The sequence below is a fragment of the Triturus cristatus genome, chromosome 4_1 (assembly GCF_964204655.1).
Source record: "Triturus cristatus chromosome 4_1, aTriCri1.1, whole genome shotgun sequence".
Classification (NCBI taxonomy): Eukaryota; Metazoa; Chordata; class Amphibia; order Caudata; family Salamandridae; genus Triturus; species Triturus cristatus.
The window spans coordinates 388198626-388211720 of NC_140585.1; the positions used below are offsets into that span (position 1 = coordinate 388198626).

General features: G+C 48.5%; 1 protein-coding gene across 4 annotated transcripts in view; it reads right to left on the reverse strand.

Moving 5' to 3' along the window:
* The window catches only part of PRR5 (proline rich 5), a 559320-nt gene that overhangs the window by 337924 nt on the left and 208301 nt on the right, over positions 1 to 13095 (reverse strand). For 2 of the 4 annotated variants that reach the window (XM_085652445.1, XM_085652446.1), the window contains one exon: positions 5464 to 5577. In XM_085652445.1, the coding sequence (XP_085508571.1) occupies positions 5464 to 5567 (104 nt within the window). In that variant the 5' untranslated portion in view covers positions 5568 to 5577. Of the gene's footprint in view, positions 1 to 5463; positions 6020 to 6195; positions 6241 to 13095 lie in introns of those variants that run through there. The other 2 variants (XM_085652447.1, XM_085652444.1) reach the window with 2 other exon arrangements.

Consider the following 13095-nt stretch of genomic DNA (forward strand, 5'->3'; position numbering starts at 1 on the left):
ATACCAACAGACAATGGGCATGGTTAAGGTTGGGAAAACAACGTATACGGCCAGTGGGCTTCCTCTGGTTTACCGCCCCTTTCAGAACCGCCCCACCCAAGGGGGAGTGGGATACACAGCAAAAAACACAGGAGGCATACAACGGGCCTGCTGGGATGTCAACAAAGGGTCATGCTCAAAGGAGTATTGTAAATTCAGACAAGTTCTCGAAGTGTGCAGGTAGACACCCATTGGTGCAATGCTATGGGGCAGGATACAACAGACAGGGGCAGCAGTTTAGCCAAGGTGCACAGCAAAATGCGGGGGGCAGGGGAGGAAGAGGAGCACAAGGCAATATGGGAAATGGCTCGTACACCCATTAAACAACCATCCTTAATGCAGTGGATGGCATACTACCCACAAGAAGATGCATCTTTATTGAGAGAAGGTTTCAAGGAAGGCTTTGGAAAGGGTATGAGGGAGCACAGTCAGTCAGGTGGGCATACAATTTAAAATCCGCAAATTCACACAAGACAATAGTGCGGGACAAATTGTTCAAAGAAGTTGAAGGACGCATGGCAGGCCCATTCCCAATTTTCCCTTTGAGAGACCTGATCATTTCAGCAATAGGGGTAGTACTCAAGAAAGATTCCAGACAATTTAGATTAATACAACACCTTTCATGCTGGAAGGGGCCTCAGTTAACGATTTCATAGCTGAGGACTGGACATCAGTTTCATATTCATCAGTAGACGTGGCCAGAGAACTGGTAGCAGAGGTAGAAACTGGAGCCCTGAAGGCAAAGTGTGACATCAAGTCTGATTCCCTTTTATTGCCGGTACACCCCGATGATTTCCAGCTGCTCAATATACAGTTTGACGGGCAAATATTTGCGGATAAAGCACTACCAATGGGCTGTTCAATATCTTGACCATTGTTCGAGCGTTTCAGCTCCTTTTTGAACTAGGTTTTTTCATGGCAGAGAGGTAAAGAGACGGTGACACACTACCTTGACAACTTCTTCCTGGTGGGCCAAACTGGTTCAACAGACTTCCAGCAACAACTGACAAGAGCTCATGGGCCGATTGGCAGTGCCCCCGGCACCAGAGAAGACACAAGGTCCAAGTATGGTGTTGTAATATTTTGGCTTGGAATTGGATTCGGCGCGATGGAGGCACGATTACCAAATGAAAAGAAGCTGCATATATTGATGCTGATAGATGACATACTGGTTAGACGAAAAGTGACTGCCAGGGAAGTGCAGGTGCTGCTTAGACATCTCAACTTTGCACGCAGAGAAGTGCTGGGAGCAAGGACTTTTTGTAGGAGGTTGGGAAGGTCATTGGCTAGCCTTACATTGCCACATCACATGCATCTGTCCGCAAGGACCAAAGAAGATTTACACATGTGTCGTAAATTTCTGGAAGACTTCAAGGGCATCCTAATGGTGACGCCAAAAGAGTAGTAGTGGGATGTCAACATATACTCCGATGCCGCAGGAGCTAGGGGTAAGGTAGATGGTGCGCCAAAGAGTGGCCACAACAATGGAAGAAAGGGGAGAGGAGCATTGCCTTTTTGGAACTTTTTCCTCTAGGGGTTGCAGTTACAGTGTTGGTGCAGGACTTGGCACACAGGGGTACTCAAGCTGATGCGGGTGTTTGTACTCAGTTGTTTGAAACACAATATTTTGTTTCAAGCGAGACATGTGCCAGTTGTGGACAATGACATTGCCGACGCTTTGTCTCGTTCACAGTGGGAGAGGTTCCATGGCCTAGTCATTGAGGCGGACACATGCAAGACAACAGTTCCGTCGGGGATGTGGTCCATAGGAAACAAATGATGATCCAACTGGTGGTAGAGTCTTTGTATGCCCTCTGAGTGGATACAGCCAAACAGGCCTAGCGGGAATTCATAGAAGGGGGGCTCAGAAAAGGGCAGACAGGTGGGCAAGGGAAGAGGATCCTGTACAGTTTATTCTGTCAATGATTGACAGAGGATTGTAAAGGGTCACTATTGCAGGTAAGATGGCAGAGATCGCTTTCATGGGGAAGCTGTGGTGGGGTACGTGCCCCCAGCAGGAGAACTCGGCAGACGCATTCTAGATGGTTGTATTAGAGAGAAAGGTGTTCGGCCACAAGTGAGAAGACCGGTGTCTAAGGTTTATTGTCAGGTCCGCTACAAGTCATTCCGAGGATCGGCAGGAGGAGAGAATATTGTTATCCACATTAATGTCTTGGATGTATTTTTGGGCTTTTCGTGTTTCAGAACTGATCGGTAGGAAAGGCGTCCAGGGCGTTCAATGGAGCGAAGTGTACCTAAGGGTAGAGGAGGTTGCAGAGAAGATTCAACAATCCAAACTGATCAACGGAGAGCAGGAAAGAGGTTGGTGATAGGAGCCAGAGGCGACAGGAGGGTATGCCCAGTAAATTGGGGGGGTACATTGGAAAGGTGGCACTCCCCAGGCAGCTGGGGGGGGGGGGGGTTGCAGGGGCTCAGGCAACATGGTGTCAGCAACACCGAGGTTCTGTGGATGATGCAGAGAGCTTTGTTGTTTTTAGGTGAAGCCCCGGGCGAGTTTGGTACTCACTCCGTTTGGATCGGGATAACAGACGCAGCAAAACAGGGCTAGGAGAGGGACAGGATAATGCACTTGGGGAGATGGACGTCTGATTGTTTTAAAACGTATATTAAGTTGCGGGAGTCAGGGTTGGGGAGGCATAGTTTCCATGTTCTTGCATATGTGTCTTTTCAGGTGCTGTGGTGGGGCCAGCAACGGCGGAGCTGTCCATCTGGATAGTGGGCCATTCCTTCGTTAAATGGGCTGAACGTTATGAATTGAGCAAAGGGAAAGGTTTGAGTCTTGGTCTGGACACAACACTGTTTAATGTTTCCTGGCAGAGTAAGGGCGGCATGAGATGGCAAGAATGGTTTGTGGTTCTAAACAATCTAATCAGGGGCAACATTTAACCGGATCTTTTGATTATACACCAGGTAGAGAATAATTTAGTGGTGTGTAAGGGCTTGGCCCTGTTGAAACAAATGAAAAGGGACCTTTTGGAGATTAAGTATCAATGGTCGGGGTGTTGTATTATATGGTCAGAGTTCATTCCCAGGAGGTAGTGGAGGGGGGCTGAGAGACCTGCAGCAATAGATCAGGCCAGGAGGAAAATCAACAGGGACATGAAACTTTTTTGTGATAAGGAGGACACTGGGAGAGTGGAACACCCTGAACTTAGGTACGCGGCGATATATTTTTTCAGAGATGATGGGGTGCATTTGTCTCGCTTCGGTCTGAAAGTATCTCATTCAGATTAAGGAGGCCCTAGATAGGGCATTCAACATTAAACAGTATCCTAAGAAGCCCTAGTTTGGGGGCCGGGTCAGACAAGTCGAGGCCAGGCAGGGACTTTTCAGAGTGGCGTTTTGGTAACTAGTTTTTTATATGTTTACAGGTTAAATTTATGGTTGGGAACAAGTTACTCTGGGAGCAGGCAATAAGGGGAAGTTAGCATAGGAAATACTTAGTCAGGTAGATGTATTAGGAAGTAGTAAGAGGTTACAGGGTTAAATTGTCAACAGTTCATGACAAAGTTGTGGGTTTATAAATAGTTGGAAGGAAAAGGGGGAAACCTAAGGGGTGGGGCAGGAGGCAAGGTAGGGGAAATAAATGTATAGTGAGGTATAGTTTGGTACGGCAAAGGCCAAGGGAATTGTGTTGTAAGGTACACCTGTCTTCAATAAAGCGGCCTTTTTCACACATATAGAGCTTTTTGTGGTCTGTGCTGCGCATCCCCCACCCCCCCCCCCGACCCAAACTGGCACATCACAAAACTGCGCTAAGATGAGGATGGTTGCATTACACACGGGGAGGGCATTGTGACACGTTATGCTGTTAGAAGTTAACCTAATAGCTCCACTGTTATGAAAAAACCTAGTTGCGCTGTGCCTCCAATACTTTAAATAGGGCGGAACTTGGACAGTAAGATTGGGAGGTGCTAATTTCAGATTTTTCAACAATCGTGCTGGCATTTAATGTAAAAATCCATTACAGGACAAGCAGGGTGCATGAGGAGATCTAAGGGACAGTGGAAAGGGAGAGGAATGCGGATTGGTAGGAGTACTGAGCGAGAGCTAACACAATATTTTGTAAAATAACCAACATTGTCAAGAACAGAGAGGAAGAGAGTGCATGCTTTTTTGTCTGTATGCATATAAAAGTTCCTGGTGAAATCCGACAGACACCTCACCATACCCAAGTGAAAGTACCTGCACACAACTATTTATCAGGAAATACATTTATTACAGGGGTATAAAACCCCAAACACCCCTCCTGAAGCTGCGCCCCTTAACACCATGAGAATTCACAAGACACTATGGCAAAATACATCAGTTGCCTACTCATAGACAAGACGTACTATGGAATTTCTATCAAAGCAGTGTATAACCACGCACAAAGACTACCTGCAAGCAGGAGAAACATGATGCAAAAAAATCAGCGGGCAGGACTTCTGCCTCATAACTGTTAACATTAAATACATGCAGGTGGTACAGTCTGCACACTATCACACTAGGCGCCCACAAAGAAGCTCCCTGTCTTATAAATGGCAAATGCATGTTCACACAGTGAAATCAGGTACCAACACCTCATGCGATGCTTCTTAAATGCAAAACTAAAAAGTAAATGAGGGATGACACTGTGCCTGAGGTCTGTTAGTGCCCAGCACAGGTCCAGAAAGGAAGGGAGATCCATGCCAGATTTACACAATAACCTCTTCCTATGTAAATGAGTTACAAGTCGATTCACGCTGTGTGTAAACACATCCTTGGAGCGCATCCTGGATATCTGGCATGAACCCAGCCGTAATGGCCCTTGGATAGCCCTGGTTCACAATAACATGCCTGGTGTAACGGGGGGAACGCGAATGAATTATCTTGTGACGTGTGCTCGCAATATCACGTGACCTTGGACAAACAGACAGTGAGCATCTTAGTACAGACAGGTCTGTCATGAACAATCTTGCATACTGGAAAAAAAGACATGAGGCACACACCGTCAAAGTGGACATTTGAAACACTTATCAACCGAGGCGGACGGGCCAACAGAATAGCTGGGACATTTTTTGAGGGGCCGCAGTCTCTGAAAGGCTGGTGGGGCTGGCAAAGTCAGTCACGTCAGAAAAGCTGACCCGGAAGTTTAATTTTATACTATGCAAGAGATGATTTGTTGACTGTTTCAGGGGCGTAGCTATCACTAGTCAGCAGGTGCCGTGGAATCCCTTCCAAGGATATGAAAACCCCATAGCACGCCATTCAACCTAAAAAGTGACTGGCTATGCCCAGGGGAACCCCGTGCTGTGCCCTGCTTACTCTGTGAGCCAGTCCGCCCGAGTGCGTGCCACCTGCTTCCCGCTTCCCCCATGCATGCGGTGTACTAGCCCGGAAACCCGGCCAGGGCGTGTGCGAGGGTACCCAAGAGGCTCTTACCTGTTCCAGGTAGCGTTGGAGCCGGCTCGTCGCTGCTGCGTGCCCCGCTCCTCCAAGGCGGCCTGCTCCCTTTTGCCCAGTTCACTGAGGCTGGGCGAACTCATGAATTTCAACCTGCGAAGAGTCCTCATGGTCAATGTCTGAGCCAGGAAGGTACAATATCCGTTTACACACAGAGCACAACGTATCCGTTCGTGTGAGAGATTTCTCCGCTCTTTCCAAAAAATGAAAACAAAAAAAAAACAGAACTACCCCAAAAAATATATATATCAATCGCAGCACCAGTTTCAATGAAGCACACTCCAGCAGCACAGACGAAATGCAACCTCTAATCAGATCAGCTCATAATTCTGCCGTCATAAACCGTAGTTAATATTTGCTCCCGAGCTCAAGGCAGCTGAACTATGCGCCGCCGTGGAGCCCGGCGCGGGCCTCTTTAACCAGCAGCTGCCCGCAGCGCTGAGGCGGCTCCGTCCTCGGAGGCACAGTGCTCGCAGCTGCCCACTCCACCTGCCATTGATAAGCCTCTGCAGTCCTCGAACAATCCTTCCTGTGTGGTTTACGATAGTTTTTTTTAAACACTTGTTACCGGAAATGAAACTACTAGTGCACCAACAACTGTAGAATGTGACTATATTTATACACACGCAAGTGACAGCTCTGATGCTATTGCGCGAATTTATTGGAAAGTTTCACAAGGTGCCGACACCACAAGCCGCTTGCGACACTTACAAGGAACACAGGTCTTCGGTTCTTCTCAAAGAGGCCGTGTTTACTCTGAGGTCGGCAGAGCAGCGTGCAAGAGAGGAGAGAAAGGGAGAGAGGAAAAGATCAGGACAGAAAGCGCACAGGAGGCACGAGATTTAACCCCAAAGGATTTTGTGAAATGAGCGCAGCCCTCCCACCCCCACACGAATGAGCGCAGCCCTCCCCTCCCCACACGAATGAGCGCAGCCCTCCCCTCCCCACACGGAACACCCCCCCCCGTCAGTGGGCATGCACAGTTTAAGGTTGCATATAAGCAGAGAAACACGACTTGGGAACAAGTCAAACAATTAATTATACATTGGAACAATACAAAGCTACTTGGGAATGGTTAAAAACATTTTTACTTTTCATGTGGCTCCATCTCGCTCAGAGTCAAACAGTTTACATTTTTATTTCTTCGTACATTTAGCCAGGAACTGTGTGGCTTTAAGGCTTTATTTTTTGCGGACTTAGTGTTTGGGAACAATGCCAAGTTGTAAGCTCGGAAAGTAATATTAAAGCAGCCCAGAGAGTGGGGGGGGGGGGGGGGGGAGAGAGAGAGGGGGAAGGGGGGGGAAGAGAGAGGGGGAAGGGGGGGGGAAGAGAGAGAGGGAGGGGGGGAAGAGAGAGAGAGGGGGGGGAAGAGAGAGAGAGGGGGAGGGGGGAAGAGAGAGAGGGAGGGGGGAAGAGAGAGAGAGGGAGGGGGAGGGGGGGAGAGAGAGAGAGAGAGAGAGAGAGAGAGAGAGAGAGAGAGAGAGAGAGAGAGGGGGAGGGGGGGAGGGAGAGAGAGAGAGAGAGGGGGAGGGGGGGAGAGAGAGAGAGAGAGAGGGAGAGAGAGGGGAGAGAGAGAGGAGAGAGAGAGAGAGAGAGAGAGAGAGGGGGGAGAGAGAGGGGAGAGAGAGAGAGAGAGAGAGAGAGAGAGAGGGGGGGGGGGGCCTGGCGCAGGCTCTCTATACTGGTACAATATACATGTGCTGCTTAATTCCCTCCTTGACAGCAGGTTCCAGGACATGTGCAAAGGGCTGTTTTGGACGGATTAAAAGAGCACATATTAAGTGCTATGTCATGTGTGACTTAAGCATGTCTTAGGCCATCTGTATATCCAGTGAGATAGATGCAAATATCAACACAAGCTTAAACTACGATCACATAACAGTTTAGTAGCTGGTCATATTATGTAGGACAATAGTTGGGCAACTCATACATTCTGTCTAGAGACCTGTATTTCCACTCGCTTGACAAAATACATCAGCAAGAACGAACATACATTAGACTGAAAATGCTCAGGACAGGTTTTTCTGCAAGGGCAGGTCTCATTTTATGGTAAGTGATGTTATGCAATAATTATTTACCATAAATCTCATTACTCCAATTCCCTGTCCCTTACAAAATGAGGTGCGTGCAGCTCGCAGACAGGCAATCCCGCTGACAAAGAAGAACTCACCTGAGTTCTCATCAGAGGAGGAGCCTCCCTCCTTCCTCCCCCAGGTAATATAGCCTGATACCGCAAACCACATCCAGTAACTGTACAAAAGTCCCTAAAGAAAGGAAGCCGTAAGTCTACCCCTATGTTAAGACTGGGACCAGGATGAAGGAATCAGAGTAATGAGTTACTGGAAGCAGCACCACTGGAATTATGCGATTGTGCGGCGATTTTTTGCATAATTATAGATTTGCCGCTTTTGCCACATAATTCATCATCTGCCGCATTATATGCAAATTTTAACAAAGAAACTAGTTTCTGGCTCAAAAGTTGGTAAAACGCAGTGACACGTGATCCAGCGCAGTGAAAGGCCCTTTGCAAAGGTTAACTGGTCACCTTTCTGTTGCTTATTGCTATAGCTGGGTGTTAAACTGGTACTAATGAGGTACAACTAATGCCTAGACAGTGTTAACAAGCTTAAACAAGACAAAATAATGAAGTAATGCTATGGCAAAACGTGCAGCATAATGCCGCATGATTTGGCCCTCCCAGCCGCATAATTTCAGTGGCCCTGCTGGTAAACTATTACCGCCTCTTCCATTTCCACCATAGCACAAAGCAAGGCAGTAGCAGGTAAAATGAGTAATCAGTGAATGCAAAGGTTTTTACTGTGCATCTTCTGGAAGAATGGAAGATCGCACATTAGAACCAAAAGATTCCTTCCTCTCTGAACCCAACCCCATTTGGTACTGGAAAACAAAAGAGGAAGCACAGGACTAAGTAGCAGCAGCACATACATCTTATAAGGAAGCACCTCTACTGGGGCAACCCACCTCCCCTAACTGGGTAAAGGAAGATCAGAAAGTTTGTAGGCTCTGGAAATGACGGATCTCAACCAGTGACTGCGAGAAAACGGCAACGATTGGAGTCCGTGTCTAGTAGGTCCAAAACTAACGAACAAGGAATCGCTTTGTCGGAATGCTGCTGTGCAGTCTACATAGAGGACTGCTGTGCAGTCTAAATATAGGACTACTGCACAGTTCTCATCTAAGCTATGAAGCTGAACTTCAGTAGGGATAGAAGCATTGGGAAAGAAAAGAGGAAGAATAATCTATCTTCTGAGAGCAAGAGAAAGTTGCGAGCTTGTCGCAGAGGTCCTGGGAGGGGGTAATGTCTGTGGTTTCGCTGGTGGGTTTGGTAAATTCCTGGATGACGCTGAAAAGCTCCTTGGGGTTGCTGGCATTGGTGAGGATGAAGGTTCTTTTGGTGGTTCTGATGTGATGGTGGTATTTCGTCATGGCGTGTTTGTATTTGGTGTGGTTTTCGGGCATCTTGTTGTTTTGCCAGTTCTTGGAGGCATTTGCAGGTGCGTCTGGCTTCTTGGAGATTGGCGGTGAACCAGATGGCATTCCTGTGGCTCTGTCTGTTGGAGATGCGTAGCGGGGCGAGCTTGTCTGCGCCGCTGGAGATCCAGGTGTGAAGTTCCATAGCTGCGAGGTTGGCGTCGGTTGCGGCGGTGAGGGGGGCGCAGCAGAGGGTGGAGTTGAGTTGTTCCTCAGTGACTCTGCTCCAGTTCCTTCTTGGAGTGTCCGGATCAGATTTGGGCGGCTTGGGGTTGTTGACGAAGAAGTGTACACAGCGGTGGGCAGTCCATGGGGGTTGCATGGTGTGACTGAAGTGGGTTCTGTTTCCTCCTGCGAAGATGGGGTAGAGGGTGTGTCCTGCCTTGTGGGTGGGCGTGGTGACTAGCTGTTTCAGTCCGATGTTGGCGAGGTTGTCGAGGAGGGTGGTGGAGTTGGGGTCGCTGGGGTTGTCGAGGTGGAAATTTAAGTCGCCGATGAGTTTATAGTCCGTGGAGGCGACTGTGTTGGGTGTGATGAGGTCGGTGATGTTGGAGGCAAAAAGGGCGCTGGAGCAGGGGGGGTCTGTATGTGAGGGTGCCGCAGAGTGTGGGGTTGGGGCTGGTCTGGACCTGGAAGTGCAGGTGTTGGGCGGCAGAGAAAGCATTGTTCGGGGTGGAGAGGCGGAGGGAGTTTTTGTGCACGATGGCGGGTCCTCCTCCTGGGTGGTTGGGGCAGTCCTTCCTCTGGATCTTGTATCCGTCCAGGATAGCTATGGCGATGTCGGGGGCGGAGGAGGCGTTGGTCTAGGTTTCTGTAAATTAGGCGATGTCTGGTGAGAGGGTGTCAAGTAGGCTCCAGATTTCAACAGCGTGTCTGTGCATGGAGTGCACATTGAGGAGGATGCATTTCAGGGTGTAGGCGGTGTTTGCGCCATGGGTGGTGGTAAAGGTCTGGCGGCAGGAGAACTGGCCTTGGGTTGTGTTCGGCGTGGCTTGCTGGCAGGTGTTGATTCTTATGGGGTTGAGTGCAAGGAGGGCGGCTGAGTTGTATCGGTGGATGGTAGGGGATCCAGGGGTTCTGACGCTGGTCCCGGACGGGCCCAGACAGGTTTGCCTTTGGTGTGGCGCGGCCGCCATTATATAGTGAGGGGAGGCAGGGACGGCATGGGGGAGGGGCCACAGGGAGCAGCGGCGGGTGACGGGAGAATGGCAAGAGCACAGAGCAACAGTGAAACAGGGCACCGTAAAAGGACAAAAGACAATGAACAAGGGCACAGTAAACAGGCAGGAGACAAATTAACAAGGGCACAGATCTACAAAATACAGGGCTACTCAAAATGAGACTAGGGCACAGATCTACAAAATGCGGGGCTTCTTACGGGGACAGACAAGTGTGCACAACGATCGCCCTGGGGCAGAGGCAATCAGGAACAGCAGAGGCAAGGCTCAAACCCTCCACTGGCCACCTTTCAGCAGCAGCGGAACACCAGCGGAGCTGCTGGCGGAGAGAGCAGTCGCTGACCGGAGGATCAGCAGCAGGACGACGAAGATTATCTTTAAATTAAGCCAATAGTCATTAATGTCGAGACACCCTTTTCAGGTAACTGTTCACACTTTATACATTTCTATATTTCATTCCAGATCTTCATGTTTGATACATTTCCCTTTGCGATCCAAATGTTCTCACCTGTCCCCGCCCCACTTCTGCTGCAGTTATATTCCTAGGATGGCCAGGAGGAAGAACATAATGAAAAATAAGAGGGAGAAGCCGAACTGCCAGACAAAGGAAAGGTTTTAATAGGTTGACTTTTTGGACCTTTTTACCAGTGGTCCTTTTTTCTAGAGGATCAGCAAGATATTCTTTCACAAGGGTTTTATGTTTTCCAGTAGAAAACGAGCGCCATGCAGCAAAATTGGTGAACCCTTTTTCTTAGTTTACCAGCTTTCTACATCAGAATACCAAATAGCAAAACATGGGAGAAAAGAATCTGATAGATGGCACTAAGTAATGACCTGTCACCAATCAAAACACATTCGGTATCAATATGGAGACCTTACTTGTGTGGAGGCCATGAAAACAAAGAAGTCCTAGGGAGGACGCCCAATCCAATATGGCACCTAGCGCATCAAGACGCTCTGAGCCTCTTGAACAAAAGGAGGATTCTGAGGCAGCACGTGGATGCATCTCATGTGCCTCCACTCTCTCAGCAACACCGGTTAATGGCAGAGACCTCTTGTAGTATCTACTTACCTTGATGGGAAGTACTCCTACCACAGCGATAAGGAGAAGCTGGCGGAAAATAAGCAAGAGCCAAAATACCCTCCCACCTCGCTATAAAAGAGGAAGGAGAGTGAATCCATAGAAGTAGTGTTCTAGCCCAATATCAGAAAAGAAACGTCCAGTAGTACGCAAGATGTAGTCTCTTAGGCGGGCTAACGCATCTACACAAAACAACGCAACCTTACCTTGAAGAGAGGCTGCAGCAGGTCAGGCCTCTCGCCCAGGACCCAACAGGGCACCTTTAATGCCCAGTGACCCGCAGACCTGCGCCCAGCACTCAGTCCAGAGCGAGAGGAAGTAATAAAGGTAACCATGGTCTACTACCAGTGTGGAATGATGAGCTTGGTTGGACGCCTGCGTCATGTCCCATTTCATTTATTCTTCGTGTTTGTGAGGCAGAGGACTTCACTGAGGTTGGAACTGTTGGTGTGTCCTTCTTCTAGTTAAAGGGGTGCATGCGAAGTTATATCGGGTTTGGCTTGCGCAGTAAGTAATTAATTCACAGGACACTGCATAGTCTATTTAGAATGGAATGCTCCTTGTAGCATGTTCTCCAGGTGAGACAGTTTGATATGTTATACTCTTTCTGTGCAGCTTACTCTGGTGCTGAAGCTGGGGACGACTCGAACCGCCAACATGTCATGGTGTGACAGGTGAAGTGTCAGATGCGTTCTGATAGATTTTTGGGCGTTTTGTAGCTTGGTTGTAAGTGCTGCATATTCTTTCAGTTTTATATGGCGCAAACTCCGCAGAGGGAAATCGGAGCGCTTTACAGGCGCATGCCTTACATTGCACAAACTCAGATTATTATTAATATTTTCAGGCAGGGTGAGATGAAGTGATTTGAACAAAATCAGAGGAAGTTGAGTCGACGTCGAGACTGGAACCTGGTTACCTAGTTCCAAAGTTAGCAGCTCTGGCCCTAGCGCCACACCATCCCTACCTGTGTTGTGTCTGTGTGCCTCTTTGTTGTGTGAGTTCATGAGTTGTCTGCAAATGCGTGCGTGTCGATTTGTCTGTCGGTCCGCATCGGTTCGGCATCTATTTCTGTGTGCGATGGTGTGGATGTGAATGCTGCTTTGTGTGTGCCTGGACGCTGCGAGGTGTTCTTTGTGCATGCGTTTCTTTATGTGCAGGCTTCAGTTTAAATGCGCTCCAATAAAGCCAGTCTCTGTCGGTGTGTGTTTGCATTTACCATCCCGAGCATATATGCTTCCCTAGCGACATGTTTTGCGTGATCAAAACGCCCAGAAGTAAAAGTTGATTTGTGACGATTATGGTTTTATCGCACATTTAGTTAACAATGCAGTGACTAACGGGGTTATCAAGGCCAGCTTTATTTTTTGATCATCACAGCATTGCGCTAATGATCAGCTTGACCGCAGACTGGCCTCTCCGACACAGAAGTGATCACAACAAGACAGGATTTATTGCCAGAGGCAGTTGCCAACACCACGGCGATTAAATGACTGAGCACTGCATACAATTCAGTGTCAATGTACTGCTAACCAAGCCACTGTATCACTGCACAGCATGAAGTCCACGGAGTTTACCCTAAACAGTGAAAAAGAATTGTCTTAGAAGACCATGACATTGGCATGCTGAATGTGTGGACACCGAGTGTATGGAGTCCCTCATGCAGTTCAATGGAGCCGGAAGCACACACTCAGAGCCAAGAGAAACAAGCATTTGCAATGCAATAGGTCTCGCATTTGCGAGACTTGCAGCCAGTGCCCTAGTTGTAAATATAAAGTGGGTGCCGTGCTGAAACAAAGCACGGCTCCCGTGCATATTAAAGTTATGCACATGTCGGCCCGAGAAACCAGCGCCACAGTGATA